A 17,650-nucleotide genomic window follows, 5' to 3' on the forward strand; every position below is an offset into this window, starting at 1 on the left:
GTCTTTGTGTTTATTCGTGCTTATCCTGCTTTAGGCGAATCAGGGCAAGCAGACTTCGTTTTTAGTATGAAAAATTATTTGCCAGTGCACTAAGATAATGAGATGTCTTACCAAGACAAATTAAGATCAAATATCTTTAAATAAGATCATTTATCTTACCCACTTGTATCAAGCCTTTTTTAGGTTAAAATAAGCAAAATGATCTTCCAGTGCGCTAAGATAATTTACCTTGGTAAGACGTCAAGTCAATGCACTAACGGTAAGAGATGTCTAGGTAAGTGTGTAGGTGTATGTGTATGTGTGCGGTGTTCTCTGTTCCTGCTGTAGCCTTCTTTAGGTGGATAACTGCAATTGTGTGTTACTTCTGCGCGTGTGTGTAGCTTATGTTCCTCTCTTACCGTACAGCGTCAGCAATGCGGCTGCTCTCTTTCCTTCGGTCTGTGGAGAGGCGTCCTATCAGGTAGGACGGGTCCAGGCCACTACAGAAGATACTCCCCACAGCACTGAGCAGCAACAGCTTACTGTCATCAGCTGCTGCGTTCCCCAGAGCCCGACACACCTCCTTCATTATCTACACAGAGAGAGAGGGAGGAGAGAAAGTGAGAAAGAGAGTTAGGGTGGGGAGAGAGAGAGATAGAGGGAGGGGGGAGGAAGAGAGAGGGAAGATTGAACTATCAGATCAGAGCCCTGCTGTACATTACCCCCATGATCTACAGACAAGATGAGAGTGTACACACTACAGGAAATGCAAGCGTAGCTGTAGGATACCTTCTTTATCTATAGCTAGAGACAGGTAAAACAGGTTATACAGTTGATGTCGGAAGTTTACATACTTTGAGTCATTAAAACTTGTTTTTCAACCACTCCACACATTTCTTGTCAACAAACTATAGTTTTGGCAAGTCGGTTAGGACATCTACTTTGTGCATGATACAAGTAATTTTTCCAACAATTGTTTACAGACAGATTATTTCACTGTTTCACAATTCCAGTGGGCCAGAAGTTTACATACACAAAGTTGACTGTGCCTTTAAACAGCTTGGAAAATTCCAGAAAATTATGTCATGGCTTTAGAAGCTTCTGATAGGCTAAATGACATCATTTGAGTCAATTGGAGGTGTACCTGAGGATGTATTTCAAGGCCTACCTTCAAACTCTGTGGCTTTTTGCTTGACATCATGGGAAAATCAAAATAAATCAGCAAAGACCTCAGAAAAAAAATTGTAGACCTCCACAAGTCTGGTTCATCCTTGGGAGCAATTTACAAATGCCTAAAGGTACCACGTTCATCTGTACAAACAATAGTACGCAAGTATAAACACCATGGGACCACGCAGCCGTCATACCGCTCAGGACGGAGACGCGTTCTGTCTCCTAGAGATGAACGTACTTTGGTGCGAAAAGGGCCAATCAATCCCAGAACAACAGCAAAGGACCTTGTGAAGATGCTGGAGGATACCGGTACAAAAGTATCTATATCCACAGTAAAACGAGTCCTATATCGACATAACCTGAAAGGCCACTCAGCAAGGAAAAAGCCACTGCTCCAAAACTGCCATAAAAAAGCCAGACTACAGTTTGCAACTGCACATGGGGACAAAGATCGTACTTTTTGGAGAAATGTCCTCTGGACTGATGAAACAAAAATAGAACTGTTGGGCCATAATGACCATCGTTATGTTAGGAGGAAAAAGGGGAACGCTCGCAAGTCGAAGAACACCATCCCAACCGTGAAGCACAGGGGTGGCAGCATCATGTTGTGGGGGTGCTTTGCTGCAGGAGGGACTGGTACACTTCACAAAATAGATGGCATCAGGATGAAGAAAATATTTGTGGATATATTGAAGCAACATCTCAAGACATCAGTCAGGAAGTTAAAGCTTGGTTGCAAATGGGTCTTCCAAATGGACAATGACCCCAAGCATACTTCCAAATTTGTGGCAAATGGCGTAAGGACAACAAAGTCAAGGTATCACAAAGCCCTGACCTCAATCCTATAGAATATTTGTGGGCAGAACTGAAGAAGCGTGTGCGAGCAAGGAGGCCTACAAACCTGACTCAGTTACACCAGCTCTGTCAGGAGGAATGGGCCAAAATTCACCCAACTTATTGTGGGAAGCTTGTGAAAGGCTACCCGAAACATTTGACCCAAGTTAAACAATTTAAAGACAATGCTACCAAATACTAATTGAGTGTATGTAAACTTCTGACCCACTGGGAATGTGATGAAAGAAATACAAGCTGAAATAAATCATTCTCTACTATTATTCTGACATTTCATATTCTTAAAATAAAGTGGTGATCCTAACTGACCTAAGACAGGGAATTTTGACTAGGATTAAATGTCAGGAATTGTGAAAAACTGAGTTTAAATGTATTTGGCTAAGGTGTATGTAAACGTCCGACTTAAATGTATCTAACTGAGCAACCAGATCAATATTTAATGAACAAAAATAAACGCAACATGAAACAATTTCAAAGATTTTACTGAGTTACAGTTCATATAAGGAAATCAGTCAATTGAAATAAATTCATTCGGCCCTAATCTATGGATTTCACATGACTGGAAATACAGATACGCATCTGTTGGTCACAGACACTTTAAAACCTCTCTAGGGTATGTGGGACGCTAGCGTCCCACCTGGCCAACATCCGGTAAAATTGCAGAGCGCCAAATTCAAAATACAGGAATACACATAATAAGCATTCATAAAATATACAAGTGTTATACATCGGCTTAAAGATTAACTTCTTGTTAATCCAGCCGCTGTGTCAGATTTCAAAAAGGCTTTACAGCAAAAGCATACCATGCAATTATCTGAGGACAGCGCCCCGTGTAAAAAAAAGCATACAAACATTTACCAGCCAAGTAGAGGAGTCACTAAAGTCAGAAATAGCGATAACATTAATCACTTACCTTTGATGATCTTCATATGGTTGCACTCACAAGACACCCAGTTACACAGCAAATGTTCGTTTTGTTTGATTAAGTCCCTCTTTATGTCCCAGTTTTGGTGGCGCGTTTTGTTCAGTTATCCAATGGCTCCAAGGCGGTCACAACAGGCAGACGAATACATACTAAAATACCAGTAAAGTTCGTCGAAACATGTCAAATAATGTCTATTATTAATCCTCAGGTTGTTTATTGTCTTTATAATCAATAATATTTCAACCGAACAATACCGTTTAATAGAAAGGAAAAATAACAAACGGCGCGCTCACGGGAGTGCGCCGAATCAGGTCTGCAAAGTTCCTCTGTCCTCTGACCAAAATGTCTGTTTACTCGTCGTTTTTCCAAAATAAAAGCCTGATACCATGTCTAAAGACTGTTGACATCTAGTGGAAGCCATAGGAACTGCAATCTGATTCCTAACCCATTGGATTCTCTATAAGCATTGAGTTGAAAAACAGCCACATGAAAATAATTCCACTTCCTGGATGGATTTCTCAGGTTTCGCCTGCCCATATCAGTTCTGTTATACTCACAGACATTATTCTAACAGTTTTGGGAACTCTAGAGTGTTTTCTATCCAAATGTACCAATTATATGCATATCCTAGCTTCTGGGCCTGAGTAACAGGCAGTTTACTTTGGGCACGCTTTTCATCCGGAGGTGAAAATACTGCTACCTACCCAAGAGAGGTTAAAAGAAAACTAGGGGCATTGATCAGAAAACCAGTCAGTCATCATGTAACAGAGTTGATCAGGCTGTTGATTGTGGCTTGTGGAAAGTTGTCCCACTCCTCTTCAATTGCTGTGACGAAGTTGCGGGAACTGGAACATGCTGTCGAGCACATTAATCCAGAGCATCCCAGGAATTGTGTACAGATCTTTGCGACATGGGGCTGTGCATTATCATGCTGAAACATGAGGTGATGGTGGCGGATGAATGGCACGACAATTGGGCCTCAGGTTCTCATCACGCTAACTCAGTGCATTCAAATTGCCATCGATAAAATGCAATGGTGTTTGTTTGGCCGTAGCTTATGCCTGCTCATACCATAACCCCACCGTCACAACGGAACACTCTGTTCACAATGTCACATCAGCAAACCACTCGCCCACAAGTCGCCGGAAATGCAGTTGTGAGGCCGGTTTATATAAAATTAGATTTGGTGGACATTCCTGTAGTCAGCATACCAATTGCACACTCCCTCAAAACTTGACATCTGTGGCATTGTGTTGTGTGACAAAACCGCACATTTTAGTGGCCTTTTATTGTCCCCAGCACAAGCTGCACCTGTGTAATGATTATTCTGTTTAATCAGATTCTTGATATGCAACACCTGTCAGGTGGATTGATTATCTTGGCAAAGGAGAAATACTCACTAACAGGAATGTAAACAAATGTGTGCACAACATTTGAGAGAAATAAGCATTTTGTGTGTATGGAACATTTCAGGGATCTTTTATTTCAGATTATGAAACATGGCACCAACACTTTACACCTTGCGTTTATATTTTTGTTCAGTGTAATTCTTCACACCTGTCCAAAGAAACTGAGGCTACAGACAGAGCCATCAGTGTGCATGGCTCTAGATCCCAGCATAAATCTTCCCCTTAATTACAGAGAAGGCAGAATCCTAACTTGACATAGCAGCAGCAATCAAACCTCCTCTCTACAGTGGCTTCGGAAAGTATTCAGACCCCTTCACTATTTCCACATTTTGTTACGTTACAGCCTTATTCTAAAATGTATTAAATATTTGTTTCCCCTCAATCTACACACAATACCCCATAATGACAAAGTGAAGACAGGTTTTTATTTTTCTGCAACAAAATAAAAAAATACCTTATTTACATAGGTATTCAGAACCTTTGCTATGAGACTCGAAATTTAGCTCAGATGCATCATGTTTCCATTGATCATCCTTGAGATGTTTCTACAACTTGATTGGAGTCCACCTGGGGTAAATTCAATTGACTGGAAAGTATTTGGAAAGGCACACACCTGTCTATATAAGATCCCAACGTTGACAGAGCATGTCAGAGCAAAAACCAAGCCATGAGGTCGAAGGAATTGTCCGTAGAGCTCCGAGACAGGATTGTGTCGCAGCACAGGTCTGAGGAAGGGTACCGAAAATGTCTGCAGCATTGAAGGTCCCCAAGAACACAGTGGCCTACATCATTCTTAAATGGAAGAAGTTTGGAACAACCAAGACTCTTCCTAGAGCTGGCTGCCTAGCCCAACTGAGCAATCGGGGTAGAAGGGCCTTGGTCAGGGAGGTGACCAAGAACCCGATGGTCACTCTGACAGAGCTCCAGAGTTCCTCTGTGGAGAAAGACAACCATCTCTGCAGCACTCCACCAATCATGCCTTTATGGAGAGTGGCCAGACAAAAGCCACTCCTCAGTAAAAGGCACATGACAGCTCGCTTGGAGTTTGCCAATAGGCACCTAAAGGACTCTGACCATGAGAAACAAGATTATCTGGTGTGATGAAACCAAGATTGAACTCTTTGGCCTGAATGCCAAGGGTAATTTCTGGAGGAAACCTGGCACCATCCCTACGGTGAAGCATGGTGGTGGCAGCATCATGCTGTGGGGATGTTTTTCAGCGGCAGGGACTGGGAGACCAGTCAGGATCGAGGGAAAGCTGAACGGAGTACAGAGAGATCCTTGATGAAAACCTGCACCAGTGCGCTCAGGACCTCAGACTGGGGCGAAGGTTCACCTTCCAACAGGACAACGACCCAAAGCACACAGCCAAGACCATGCTTGAGTAGCTTCCGGACAAGTCTCAATGTCCTTGAGTGGCCTAGCCAGAGCCCTGACTTAAACCCGATCAAACATCTCTGGAGAGACCGGAAAATAGATGTGCAGCAACGCATCCAACCTGCCAGAGCTTGAGAGGATCTGCAGAAAACAATGTGAGAAACTCCCCAAATACAGGTGTGCCAATCTTGTAGCGTCATACCCAAAAAGACTTGAGGCTGTAATCGCTGCCAAAGGAGCTTCAACAAAGTACTGAGTAAAGGGTCTGAATACTTATGTAAATGTCATATTTCAGTTTTTTTATTTATTTATACATTTTGCAGAAATGTCTAAACTGTTTTTGCTTTGTCATTATGGGTTATTGTGTGTAGATTGATGGGGGGGAAAAACAATGTAATCCATTTTAGAATAAGGTTGTAAAATAACAAAATATGGAATAAGTCAAGTGGTCTGAATACCTTCCCGAATGCACTGTATGTATCCTGATGATTCAACCCTATACACAAATCACTGCAACCCTAAATAAAGAGTTGCAGTCAGCTTTAGAATGGGTGGCCAGTAACAAACTATTCCTGAACATCTCTAAAACTAAGAGCATTTTATTTGGTACAAATCATTCCCTAAGTTCTAGGCCTCAGCTGAATCTGAATAAGAATACATGGGGCTGTTGAGCAAGACTAAATTACTTGGTTTTACCTTAGATTGTAAACTGTCATGGTCAAAACATTTTGGTTCAATGGTTGTAAAAATGGGGAGAGGTCTGTCAGTGATAAAGCAATGCTCTGCTTTTTTGGACACCCCACTCCACAAAGCTAGCCCTGCCGGCTCTAGTTTAATCTTATCTTCATTATTGCTCAGTCATATGGTCAGGTGCTGCAAATAATGACCTAGAAAAACTGCAGCTGCCCAGAACAGAGCGGCACATCTTGTTCCTGACTGTAATTAGAGGACTAATATCAATACTATGCATGCCAGTCTCTCTTGGCTAAAAGTAGAGGAGAGACTGACTGCAACACTTATTTTTTATAAGAAACACTATTTAAATATTCCTAATTGTTTGCATAGTCAACCTACACACTGCTCTGAAACACACACTTACCCCACCAGACATGCCACTATGGGTCTTTTCACAGTCCCCAAATCCAGAACAAATGCAAGAAAACATACAGTATTATATAGAATCATGATTGAATGGAACTCCCATCTCAGATTGCTCAAATAAACAGCAAACCTGGTTTAAAAAACAGATAAAGCAACACTTCACGGCACAACGCCTCTCCCCTATTTGACCTAGATAATGTGTGGGTATGTACTGATATGTAGGCTGTGTGTGATGTTTTAAATGTATGTAGTTCTGTCCTTGAGTTGTTCTGTTTATTAATGTCTTTATTATGACATGTTTTGTTTGGACCCCAGGAAGAGTGCTGCTTTCGCAACAGCTAATGGGAATCCTAATAAAATACCAAAGAAGTGGTTAGCTTGTATGAAGAGTTGAGGAAGGGCTGAAAGGGAGTTGTCACAAACAGAAATCATAAAAAAGACTGCTTTATTAGATGTCAAAGGGGTTTCCTTTGTAGCAGCTATAGTGAGTTCCCATTTCTAGTATTATTTCTTTCATAACTCCCTCAGAGGGATATAGGATTTAAGTTGTACTAGCAGGAGTGTTACCTGCCTTTAGCGTGCTAACGCTGTTTCCCCTGGTGGATAGCTCTCTGTGGAGGGATGCTTAGCCCGCTGACCTCAATCCACACAGACGCTGCATGGCGTGGAAAGACACACGGCCCAGAGGCCAAGCCTAGGGCAGCACGCACACACACACAGAGTGCAAAGACAAGCCCAGTGCGAACACACATGCACAAGCACACGCAAAGGACACACAAGCACACGCTGACAAATTAACACACACGTATTGCATACGCATGCATTTTGCTTTTAGAATATATACAGTGGGGCAAAAAAGTATTTAGTCAGCCACCAATTGTGCAAGTTCTCCCACTTAAAAAGATGAGAGAGGCCTGTAATTTTCATCATAGGTACACTTCAACTATGACAGACAAAATGAGGAAAAAAAATCCAGAAAATCACATTGTAGGATTTTTAATGAATTTATTTGCAAATTATGGTGGAAAATAAGTATTTGGTCAATAACAAAAGTTTATCTCAATACTTTGTTATATACCCTTTGTTGGCAATGACAGAGGTCAAACGTTTTCTGTAAGTCTTCACAAGGTTTTCACACACTGTTGCTGGTATTTTGGCCCATTCCTCCATGCAGATCTCCTCTCGAGCAGTGATGTTTTGGGGCTGTTGCTGAGCAACACGGACTTTCAACTCCCTCCAAAGATTTTCTATGGGGTTGAGATCTGGAGACTGGCTAGGCCACTCCAGGACCTTAATGCTTCTTACGAAGCCACTCATTCGTTGCCCGGGCGGTGTGTTGGGGATCATTGTCATGCTGAAAGACCCAGCCACGTTTCATCTTCAATGCCCTTGCTGATGGAAGGAGGTTTTCACTCAAAATCTCACGATACATGGTCCCATTCATTCTTTCCTTTACACGGATCAGTCGTCCTGGTCCCTTTGCAGAAAAACAGCCCCAAAGCATGATGTTTCCACCCCCATGCTTCACAGTAGGTATGGTGTTCTTTGGATGCAACTCAGCATTCTTTGTCCTCCAAACACGACGAGTTGAGTTTTTACCAAAAAGTTCTATTTTGGTTTCATCTGACCATATGACATTCTCCCAATCTTCTTCTGGATCATCCAAATGCTCTCTAGCAAACTTCAGACGGGCCTGGACATGTACTGGCTTAAGCAGGGGGACACGTCTGGCACTGCAGGATTTGAGTCCCTGGCGGCGTAGTGTGTTACTGATGGTAGGCTTTGTTACTTTGGTCCCAGCTCTCTGCAGGTCATTCACTAGGTCCCCCCGTGTGGTTCTGGGATTTTTGCTCACCGTTCTTGTGATCATTTTGACCCCACGGGGTGAGATCTTGCGTGGAGCCCCAGATCGAGGGAGATTATCAGTGGTCTTGTATGTCTTCCATTTCCTAATAATTGCTCCCACAGTTGATTTCTTCAAACCAAGCTGCTTACCTATTGCAGATTCAGTCTTCCCAGCCTGGTGCAGGTCTACAATTTTGTTTCTGGTGTCCTTTGACAGCTCTTTGGTCTTGGCCATAGCGGAGTTTGGAGTGTGACTGTTTGAGGTTGTGGACAGGTGTCTTTTATACTGATAACAAGTTCAAACAGGTGCCATTAATACAGGTAACGAGTGGAGGACAGAGGAGCCTCTTAAAGAAGAAGTTACAGGTCTGTGAGAGCCAGAAATCTTGCTTGTTTGTAGGTGACCAAATACTTATTTTCCACCATAATTTGCAAATAAATTCATTAAAAATCCTACAATGTGATTTTCTGGATTTTTTTTTCTCATTTTGTCTGTCATAGTTGAAGTGTACCTATGATGAAAATTACAGGCCTCTCTCATCTTTTTAAGTGGGAGAACTTGCACAATTGGTGGCTGACTAAATACTTTTTTGCACCACTGTATCCATGGTTCACCTTTACACTATTCATTCTACACCACACACACACACAGCTTTTGGCTGTCTGTCCCTGATGTGGTGTAATTTCCCTTCTCAGGGAGCTGACACGTAATATGGTTCTAGTCCAATTTGTTGTGGATGCCCCCCGCTGCTTCCTGGAAATGGCTCCCAGGCAGGGCCTGTGTACAGGGCTGGCTTCTGAATGACACTGTATGGCTGCAGTGTCTTCACCACCGCTACAGACAGCCTACCATGCCAGCCTCACCCCCTCCAGTTGTGTCAGTATCACTCTCCTGCCCTGTCTGTCTGTCCCCAGGTTGAATTAGCCGGATTAATTCATCTGACATCGACACACACACAGGAGCAGGCATGCACACACAAACACACACACCACATCCGGCTGAAGTTCAGGAGGGATTATGCAGTGTGTAGGAGATGTTGAATTGAGTTGACTGGGAGACTGGTTAATTTGGGTCAGGGGGTAATCAGTAGGACTGGACTATACCAGTATCGCGATACTCGTTAGTGTCGTGGCAAGGAAACAAAACACGAAGCGGACTTAACTTCTTTAGGAAAACAGCCCTAATATTGGAAACAAACATTATTGTGTTGTCATCCAGAGCCACATCTATTTATTTTCCAAACTATAGCACACTATTTAACATACAGCAGGTTTTGAAAAAGGACCAAAGACTTGCTTCGTGCTTTCATTTTTGCCATGGGAAAAATATTGAGATACCGGTATTGTCCCTGCCCTAGTAACCAGATTACATGGGTTAAGGTCAGTGAGTGGGGTGATGGCAGGGTTATGGAGGCTCCAGACGACCTCAGGGTTCATGGAATAATGGTCTCACCCAGTGGGGGTTCCACAAATACTGCATAGACTGAGACTAAAATAAACGCAATACAGAATGACTGATTGACTGCTGCTCTATGACATCAATACATGCATGACATACAGTGCATTCGGAAAGTATTCAGACCCCTTGACTTTACACATTTTGTTACGTTACAGCCTTATTCTAAAATTGACACTTTTTTTCTTCCTAATCAATCTAAACACAATACCCCATAATGACAAACAAAAAGGTTTTGACATTTTTACAAATGTATTACAAATAAACTGAAGTATCACATTTACATAAATATTCAGACCCTTTACTCAGTACATTGCCAAAGGAGCTTCAACAGTGTTTACAGCCTTGAGTCTTCTTTGGTATGACGCTACAACCTAGGCACACCTACATTACCGTTTCAAAGTTTGGGGTCACTTAGAAATGTCCTTGTTTTTGAAAGAAAAGCACATTTTTTGTCCATTAAAATAACATCAAATTGATCAGAAATACAGTGTAGACATTGTTAATGTTGTAAATGACTATTGTAGCTGGAAACGGCTGATTTTTTATGTAATATCTACATAGGCGTACATAGGCCCATTATCAGCAACCATCACTCCTGTGTTCCAATGGCATGTTGTGTTAGCTAATCCAAGTTTATAATTTTAAAAGGCTAATTGATCATTAGAAAACCCTTTTCTAATTATGTTAGCACAGCTGAAAACTGTTGTCCAGATTTTAAAGAAGCAATAAAACTGGCCTTCTTTAGACTAGTTGAATATCTGGAGCATCAGCATTTGTGGGTTCGATTACAGGCTCAAAATGGCCAGAAACAAATAACTTTCTTCTTCACGTGCTAACACGTGCCATTGGAACACAGGAGTGATGGTTGCTGATAATGGGCCTATGTACGCCTATGTAGATATTCCATAAAATAAAAAAAATCTGCAGTTTCCAGCTACAATAGTCATTTACAACATTAACAATATCTACACTGTATTTCTGATCAATTTAATGTTATTTCAATAGACAATTTTGTTTTGCTATTCTTTAAAGAATAAGAACATTTCTAAGTGACCACAAACTTTTGAATGGTAGTGTATATTTGGGGAGTTTCTCCCATTCTAGTCTGCAGCTCCTCTGTCAGGTTGGATGCGTAGCATCGCTGCACAGCTATTTTCAGGTCTCTCCAGAGATGTTCGATCGGGTTCAAGTCTGGGCTTTGGCTGGGCCACTCAAGGACATTCAGAGACTTGCCCCGAAGCAACTCCTGCATTGTCTTGGCTGTGTACTCAGGATCGTTGTCCTGTTGGAAGGTGAACCTTTGCCCCAGTCTGAGGTCCTAAGTGCTCTGGAGCAGGTTTCCATCAAGAATCTCTCTGGTCTTTGCTCCGTTCATCTTTCCCTCAATCCTGACTAGTCTCCCAGTCCCTGCCGCTGAAAAACATCACCACAGCATGATGCTGCCACCACCATGCTTCACCGTAGGGATGGTGCCAGGTTTCCTCCAGATGTGACGCTTGGCATTCAGGCCAAAGAGTTAAATCTTGGTAACATCAGACCAGAGAATCTTGTTTCTCATGGTCATAGTCCTTTTGGTGCCTCTTGGCAAACTCCAAGCAAGGCTGTCGTGCCTTTTACTGAGGAGTGGCTTCCGTCTGGCCACTCTACCTTAAAGTAATTGGCAACATCAAAAGGTTGTGTGACAAACGAGGCATTTGATTCAATGAAAGATTGAGTTGAATTAGTCTTTCTGCCGATAATTTCATTTAAAGTATTCAAAACTTGTATCCATCATACTTTGTAATTTATCTTGGTTTCATAATAAAAATTTATTCTTATTTTTGTTCAGTTTAGTCACATAATTTCTCAATTTACAGTATGTTTGCCAAATCAGATGTGCAGCCAGACTTTTTAAACATAATTCCAAATTGACATTATGGGGTATTGTGTGTAGGCCAGTGACCCAAAAAACTCAATATAATCCATTTTAAATTCAGGCTGTAACAACTAAATTTGGAAAATATCAAGGGGTGTGATGACTTTCTGAAGGCAGTGTTTGAATGTTAACTGATTTTAGCAATTTATTGATTTCATAAACCTTATTTCTCAGGCTAAATATAATAATATGGGCTATTTGTTGCCCTTTCCTGGGTAGCTTATCGGAAATAGACATCATATGAAGAAAAAAAGACAAAGCATGAGTGATTCCACAGACTGAAGGTTTTCACCCCCAATGATCCCTAATTTATCTGGCACAACTGGAGGAACATACAGCAGAGGGCAAATGTTCCATGAAAAATACTGGGTTGCTTTTGACCTTGTATAAGATCACGTCAAGCACACTCCAGAGCCAGTTAAATATGCATTTCCATATACAGAGTAATGGTCATCTACAGGCTTGGTTAAAGGAAAGAAAGTGTCCAAAGGTGGAAAGAGGGTAAGAGAGTGATTGAGGGAGCGAGCACATTAACATGGAGAAGACGAGAGGTGGTAAGAGTGAGACCGCTGTCGCTAAGTAACATCTGCTCGCAATAACATCTGCATGTGACCAATAACATTTGATTTGCCTGCGGCTATGGAACCCTGACCTGTCCCAGACCTGCTGTTTTCAACTCTCTAGAGACAGCAGGAGCGGTAGAGATACTCTTAATGATCGGCTATGAAAAGCCAACTGACATTTACTCCTGAGGTGCTGACTTGCTGCACCCTCGACAACTACTGTGATTATTATTATTTGACCATGCTGGTCATTTATGAACATTTTGGCCATGTTCTGTTATATTCTCCACCTGGCACAGCCAGAAGAGGACTGGACCCCTCATAGCCTGGTTCCTCTCTAGGTTTCTTCCTAGGTTTTGGCCTTTCTAGGGAGTTTTCCTAGCCACCGTGCTTCTACACCTGCATTGCTTGCTGTTTGTGGTTTAAGGCTGGGTTTCTGTACAGCACTTTAAGATATCAGCTGATGTAAGAAGGGTTATATAAATACATTTGATTTGATTTACAAAACAAACATATAATTATGTCATGGCCTACTGGGATGCACAGGGAAGTGTCAGACTCATACATGACAGCATACAGCTTTTTATTTTATTTTACTTAACTAGGCAAGTCATTCCGTCAGGGGTAGAACGACAGATTTTTACCTTGTCAGCTCGGGGATTTGATCTGGCAACCTATCGGTTACTAGTCCAACGCTCTAACCACTAGGCTACCTGCCACCCCATTAATAGCTTGATGCCTGGGGAAATAAGCAGTCAGCTGTCAGTCAAACACACACATAGACAGATACACATCTCCTAAGAGAAGATGTTCTAAAGGAGGACCACTCAGCTCGGAAATATATGGAATATATCATAGAAGAGCAGTACGGAAATACAGCACTTGAGAGTGGATGAGTAAGCCTTATTCCACACTTAAGCAGAAGGATTTTGTGCAAGGGAATCTTGCATATAACTAGAGCTTCTCCGGTAGCTCATGGCAGTTTTCTACAGTAACAGTCGCCAATGACATAAGCTCTTTTGAGGGTGCGAAAAAGTAAATTGAACAAACATTGGCCCTAGTTGTTACAGCCATGTTGTGAGTTAGCCAGGACAAAGCCTCCAGTACCGTGGAGTCAGAGCAGTAGAGGAACTAATTGGCCAATTAATACCAGCTTTTCAGCAGTGGTAATGATTAGTTAAGGACTCTCTGATAACTGGGCACCAGTGTCATTTGAGAGGCAGTGGGTTTTCTCCTATATCAAGCCGTAATTCAGTCGAGTCACATTTTTACTCATTTAAAATGTGAGCCAATGCATAGTGACATATACATTATGTAGTGCTCCAGTACATACATGGGAAAAAACACTAGGTACTGAATTATTCAAAAAGGTAATGCACAGCTTGAGTCCAATTTCTGTGTCAAAGCTTTTACCTATGGTGTTAGTGCATTGTTGTTGTGTGTGTGTATCGTATCCCCTACCTCTGGTGTTAGTGCATTGTTGTTGTGTGTGTGTATCGTATCCCCTACCTCTGGTGTTAGTGCATTGTTGTTGTGTGTGTGTATCGTATCCCCTACCTCTGGTGTTAGTGCATTGTTGTTGTGTGTGTGTGTGCGTGCATTCATGAGTGTGTGTGTATCGTATCCCCTACCTCTGGTGTTAGTGCATTGTTGTTGTGTGTGTGCGTGCGTGCATTCATGAGTGTGTGTGTATCGTATCCCCTACCTCTGGTGTTAGTGCATTGTTGTTGTGTGTGTGTATCGTATCCCCTACCTCTGGTGTTAGTGCGTTGTTGTTGTGTGTGTGTATCGTATCCCCTACCTCTGGTGTTAGTGCGTTGTTGTTGTGTGTGTGTATCGTATCCCCTACCTCTGGTGTTAGTGCGTTGTTGTTGTGTGTGTGTATCGTATCCCCTACCTCTGGTGTTAGTGCGTTGTTGTTGTGTGTGTGTATCGTATCCCCTACCTCTGGTGTTAGTGCGTTGTTGTTGTGTGTGTGTATCGTATCCCCTACCTCTGGTGTTAGTGCGTTGTTGTGTGTGTGTGTGTATCGTATCCCCTACCTCTGGTGTTAGTGCGTTGTTGTTGTGTGTGTGTATCGTATCCCCTACCTCTGGTGTTAGTGCGTTGTTGTTGTGTGTGTATCGTATCCCCTACCTCTGGTGTTAGTGCGTTGTTGTTGTGTGTGTGTGTGTATCGTATCCCCTACCTCTGGTGTTAGTGCGTTGTTGTTGTGTGTGTGTGTATCGTATCCCCTACCTCTGGTGTTAGTGCGTTGTTGTCAGACGTCTGGCTGGAGAGCAGCACGTGCGTGAAGCCCTCCTCCTTCCTGACGACAATGTCACGGAATCGACAGTTGGTCTCGTTCTGCCGCACGTTGTACCTCAGCCGCTTGTGGAACACGTAGCCTTTGTCCTCTCCAAGCTTCCTCTTCACAGAGCTGTGCAGATTCACCTCACCGTTGGAGAGTGTGGAGCCTGTTGGAACATATGGAGCAGAATGAATGATGGGCAGAGTGCATGATGGGCAGAGTGCATGATGGGCTGAGGATCCATCAGGAGTCAGAGCAGTGTACCCTACTTTAAGAGAGACTTTCCTGGAAAACGACATGGTGCATCTCAAGGGGTGTACTTGAGCCTCTTCACTGGAAGACTTATTCAGAGACAGCGTTTGTGCACACAGTTGTACTGCAAGTGCCAGCTCAGCTAGTGACACAATAGACATGCAAATAATATTTTAACTTCTGTAGAGCTGGGATGTGCATTACTGATATCGAAGAAAAAAAACTAAATCAACTATATTGCTCTGTTTGTATGTCAATAGTTGTCTATTCACACTTTCTTAAAATACTCCCTTGAAAGAGTGAGAAGGCTATATCAATTTTTATCATCAGGAAACATCATCCTCATTTTGCATGCTGCTCCTGTCAACGTATCATAACTACTGAATCAGACCCCATCTTGATTCTATTCGTTTCTAAGACAATGAAAGAGGCATGACTGCAAATGAGCACAGCGAATGGATTCACACCAATTCCCCAGTCTGGGGTAAACTGTGGCTGTGACAACATTCAAATGCAAGACTAGGATCCTCAGAGAGACACAAAGTGACTCATTTTGTTTACAGGTCAACATATAACAGTTACTGAGCACAGAAGACCAAACAGGGACCAACATTCAGTTACTGACCAAGGAAAACATAACTTGACCCATTGAGACATTACCAACTACAATGATCATTTATTCTATTTCTACAAATATATTTCATCACAACAAATGTTTCAGCACAAGTATTCTATGATCTGATTTGACCATGGGAAAAAGAGCTAGATCGTAAATGCTGGAAAACCGTGTCCAAACCTTGGTTTGATCCCTCAGGGGTAGGTAGGTCTTTCAGAGTCCCCAGACCCCAGCCAGATGTTAGAATCCAAGGCTCTGTCATCCTCTGTCATCTCGTGACATTAGACATCGTAGGTCAATGTTATCACCCAACCAATAAACTATTACACTCGTTGCGATGGGACCATATTGAGGCAAATGTTTCTATGAAGGTAAACCAAAGATTTCAAGACTAAAAGTGGTGAATGTAGTAGCTTACAATAAGGAACAACTCCAGGTAACAATACACTATGTAGTCCTTTGCCTATATACTAATCTGCCTTTGGTGCAGGCAATGTTGTTGTTCACATTACCGTCTCTGGTAATCACACACTATATCAAACAAAATCAATGTTTTTTTGTCACATGCACAGGATACAAAAGGTGTAAATGGTACAGTGAAATGGTTACTTGTATATTTCCATAGTAGCAATATCAAAATAGAAAGTGTTCAGATAGAAATGTTGTACAAATATGTTATAATTATTAGATGACGCTTACCGAGACACACTTGTCTAAATTGATGGGTCATGTGAAAGAAATGCTATAACCCCAGCCACATCTAGATATGTGGATGAGTCACTATTGTCTAGACATGTACACATGTTCATGAAATACAATAGATGGCCGTAATCACCCCCAGACACACCTAACTTGATGGGTCATGTAATCTGGCGAAGTGGAGTCTTTTGTTTAGACATGTAGCTAGCTAGGTAAACAATTAATCATAGTCCCCAACCCATACTACTAGCAATACAAACTGATTGTCATAGCTAGCCACCATGCATGAAATGCTGTAGTATGTTTCTGCAGGTAGCTAAAGCTAACCAACTAGGTTCATTGTTAGCTATTTAGCTAACATTAGGCTATAACTAGCAATGCAAAAGGCATTCTGAGATACAAATAATATTACTACACAGATCACACGCAACAGTAGCTAGCGAGCCAGCAAGCTAACGGTTGCTAGGTAACAGTACATTTTAACTTGCAATGAAAACGACTTTGACTAAATTAGACATGTATAATATCTGAAAGTGTAGCTAGACTCTTACCCGTAAACATGGATGGATGCTTCAAAGCATTCTGGAACCCCTTTAGCTGACTAAATAGGACGTCCTGTGTTTCTGTTTTGTTTGTACAACTTGTTTGGCCTGCGTTGTGTCAAGTCACTCCAGTTCACACTGACCGTGTGCAGAAAGTAGTCCACAACTTTTCCCCACTTTGTCAATAGCACCTGCTAAATTCAGGGAAGCAATGTTGTTTCGAGCAGTAGCAACACTTTTGCAGTTCTCCATGGCTAACGTTAAATCTTTCAAAAAATCTGCGGTAGGAAGGCTTCTGTTATTGACAGAAGCATGCTACATGGCAGACCAATCCAAACTCATCTCTCGGCAAGTCCAGCCCAGCAATTATCTCAGCCAATCATGGCTAGCGGGAAGGTTCCTGCCTTTTTCCGTGGCTAAACCAACTAGGCTCGTAATTTAACAATTGTATTTCTATTTACACATGGCATACAAGTTTGTTATTAAGACAGATGAACGTTCACATATTCCAGAAGGCATTTCTGCCCAAAAACACATTTTTATAAAAATAAAACAATTACGTTCAAATGCCTCTCCTGTGAAGTAGTGACGTACGACATAAGCCTAGCTTCTTGAAACAGGTCACATTTATGAGCCCATTGCTGTGCCTTTCA

General features: G+C 42.1%; 1 protein-coding gene across 1 annotated transcript in view; it reads right to left on the reverse strand.

Annotated features, from left to right (window-relative positions):
* The window catches only part of LOC139576178 (chromodomain Y-like protein 2), a 34,255-nt gene that overhangs the window by 4,271 nt on the left and 12,334 nt on the right, over positions 1-17,650 (reverse strand). Inside the window, exons 3-4 of the mRNA XM_071401932.1 lie at positions 14,837-15,054; positions 399-571 (exon numbers count right to left, since the gene is read on the reverse strand). Of these exons, the coding sequence (XP_071258033.1) occupies positions 399-571; positions 14,837-15,054 (391 nt within the window). The remainder of the gene's footprint in view (positions 1-398; positions 572-14,836; positions 15,055-17,650) is intronic.

The sequence above is a fragment of the Salvelinus alpinus genome, chromosome 5 (genome assembly GCF_045679555.1).
Source record: "Salvelinus alpinus chromosome 5, SLU_Salpinus.1, whole genome shotgun sequence".
Taxonomy (NCBI): domain Eukaryota; kingdom Metazoa; phylum Chordata; class Actinopteri; order Salmoniformes; family Salmonidae; genus Salvelinus; species Salvelinus alpinus.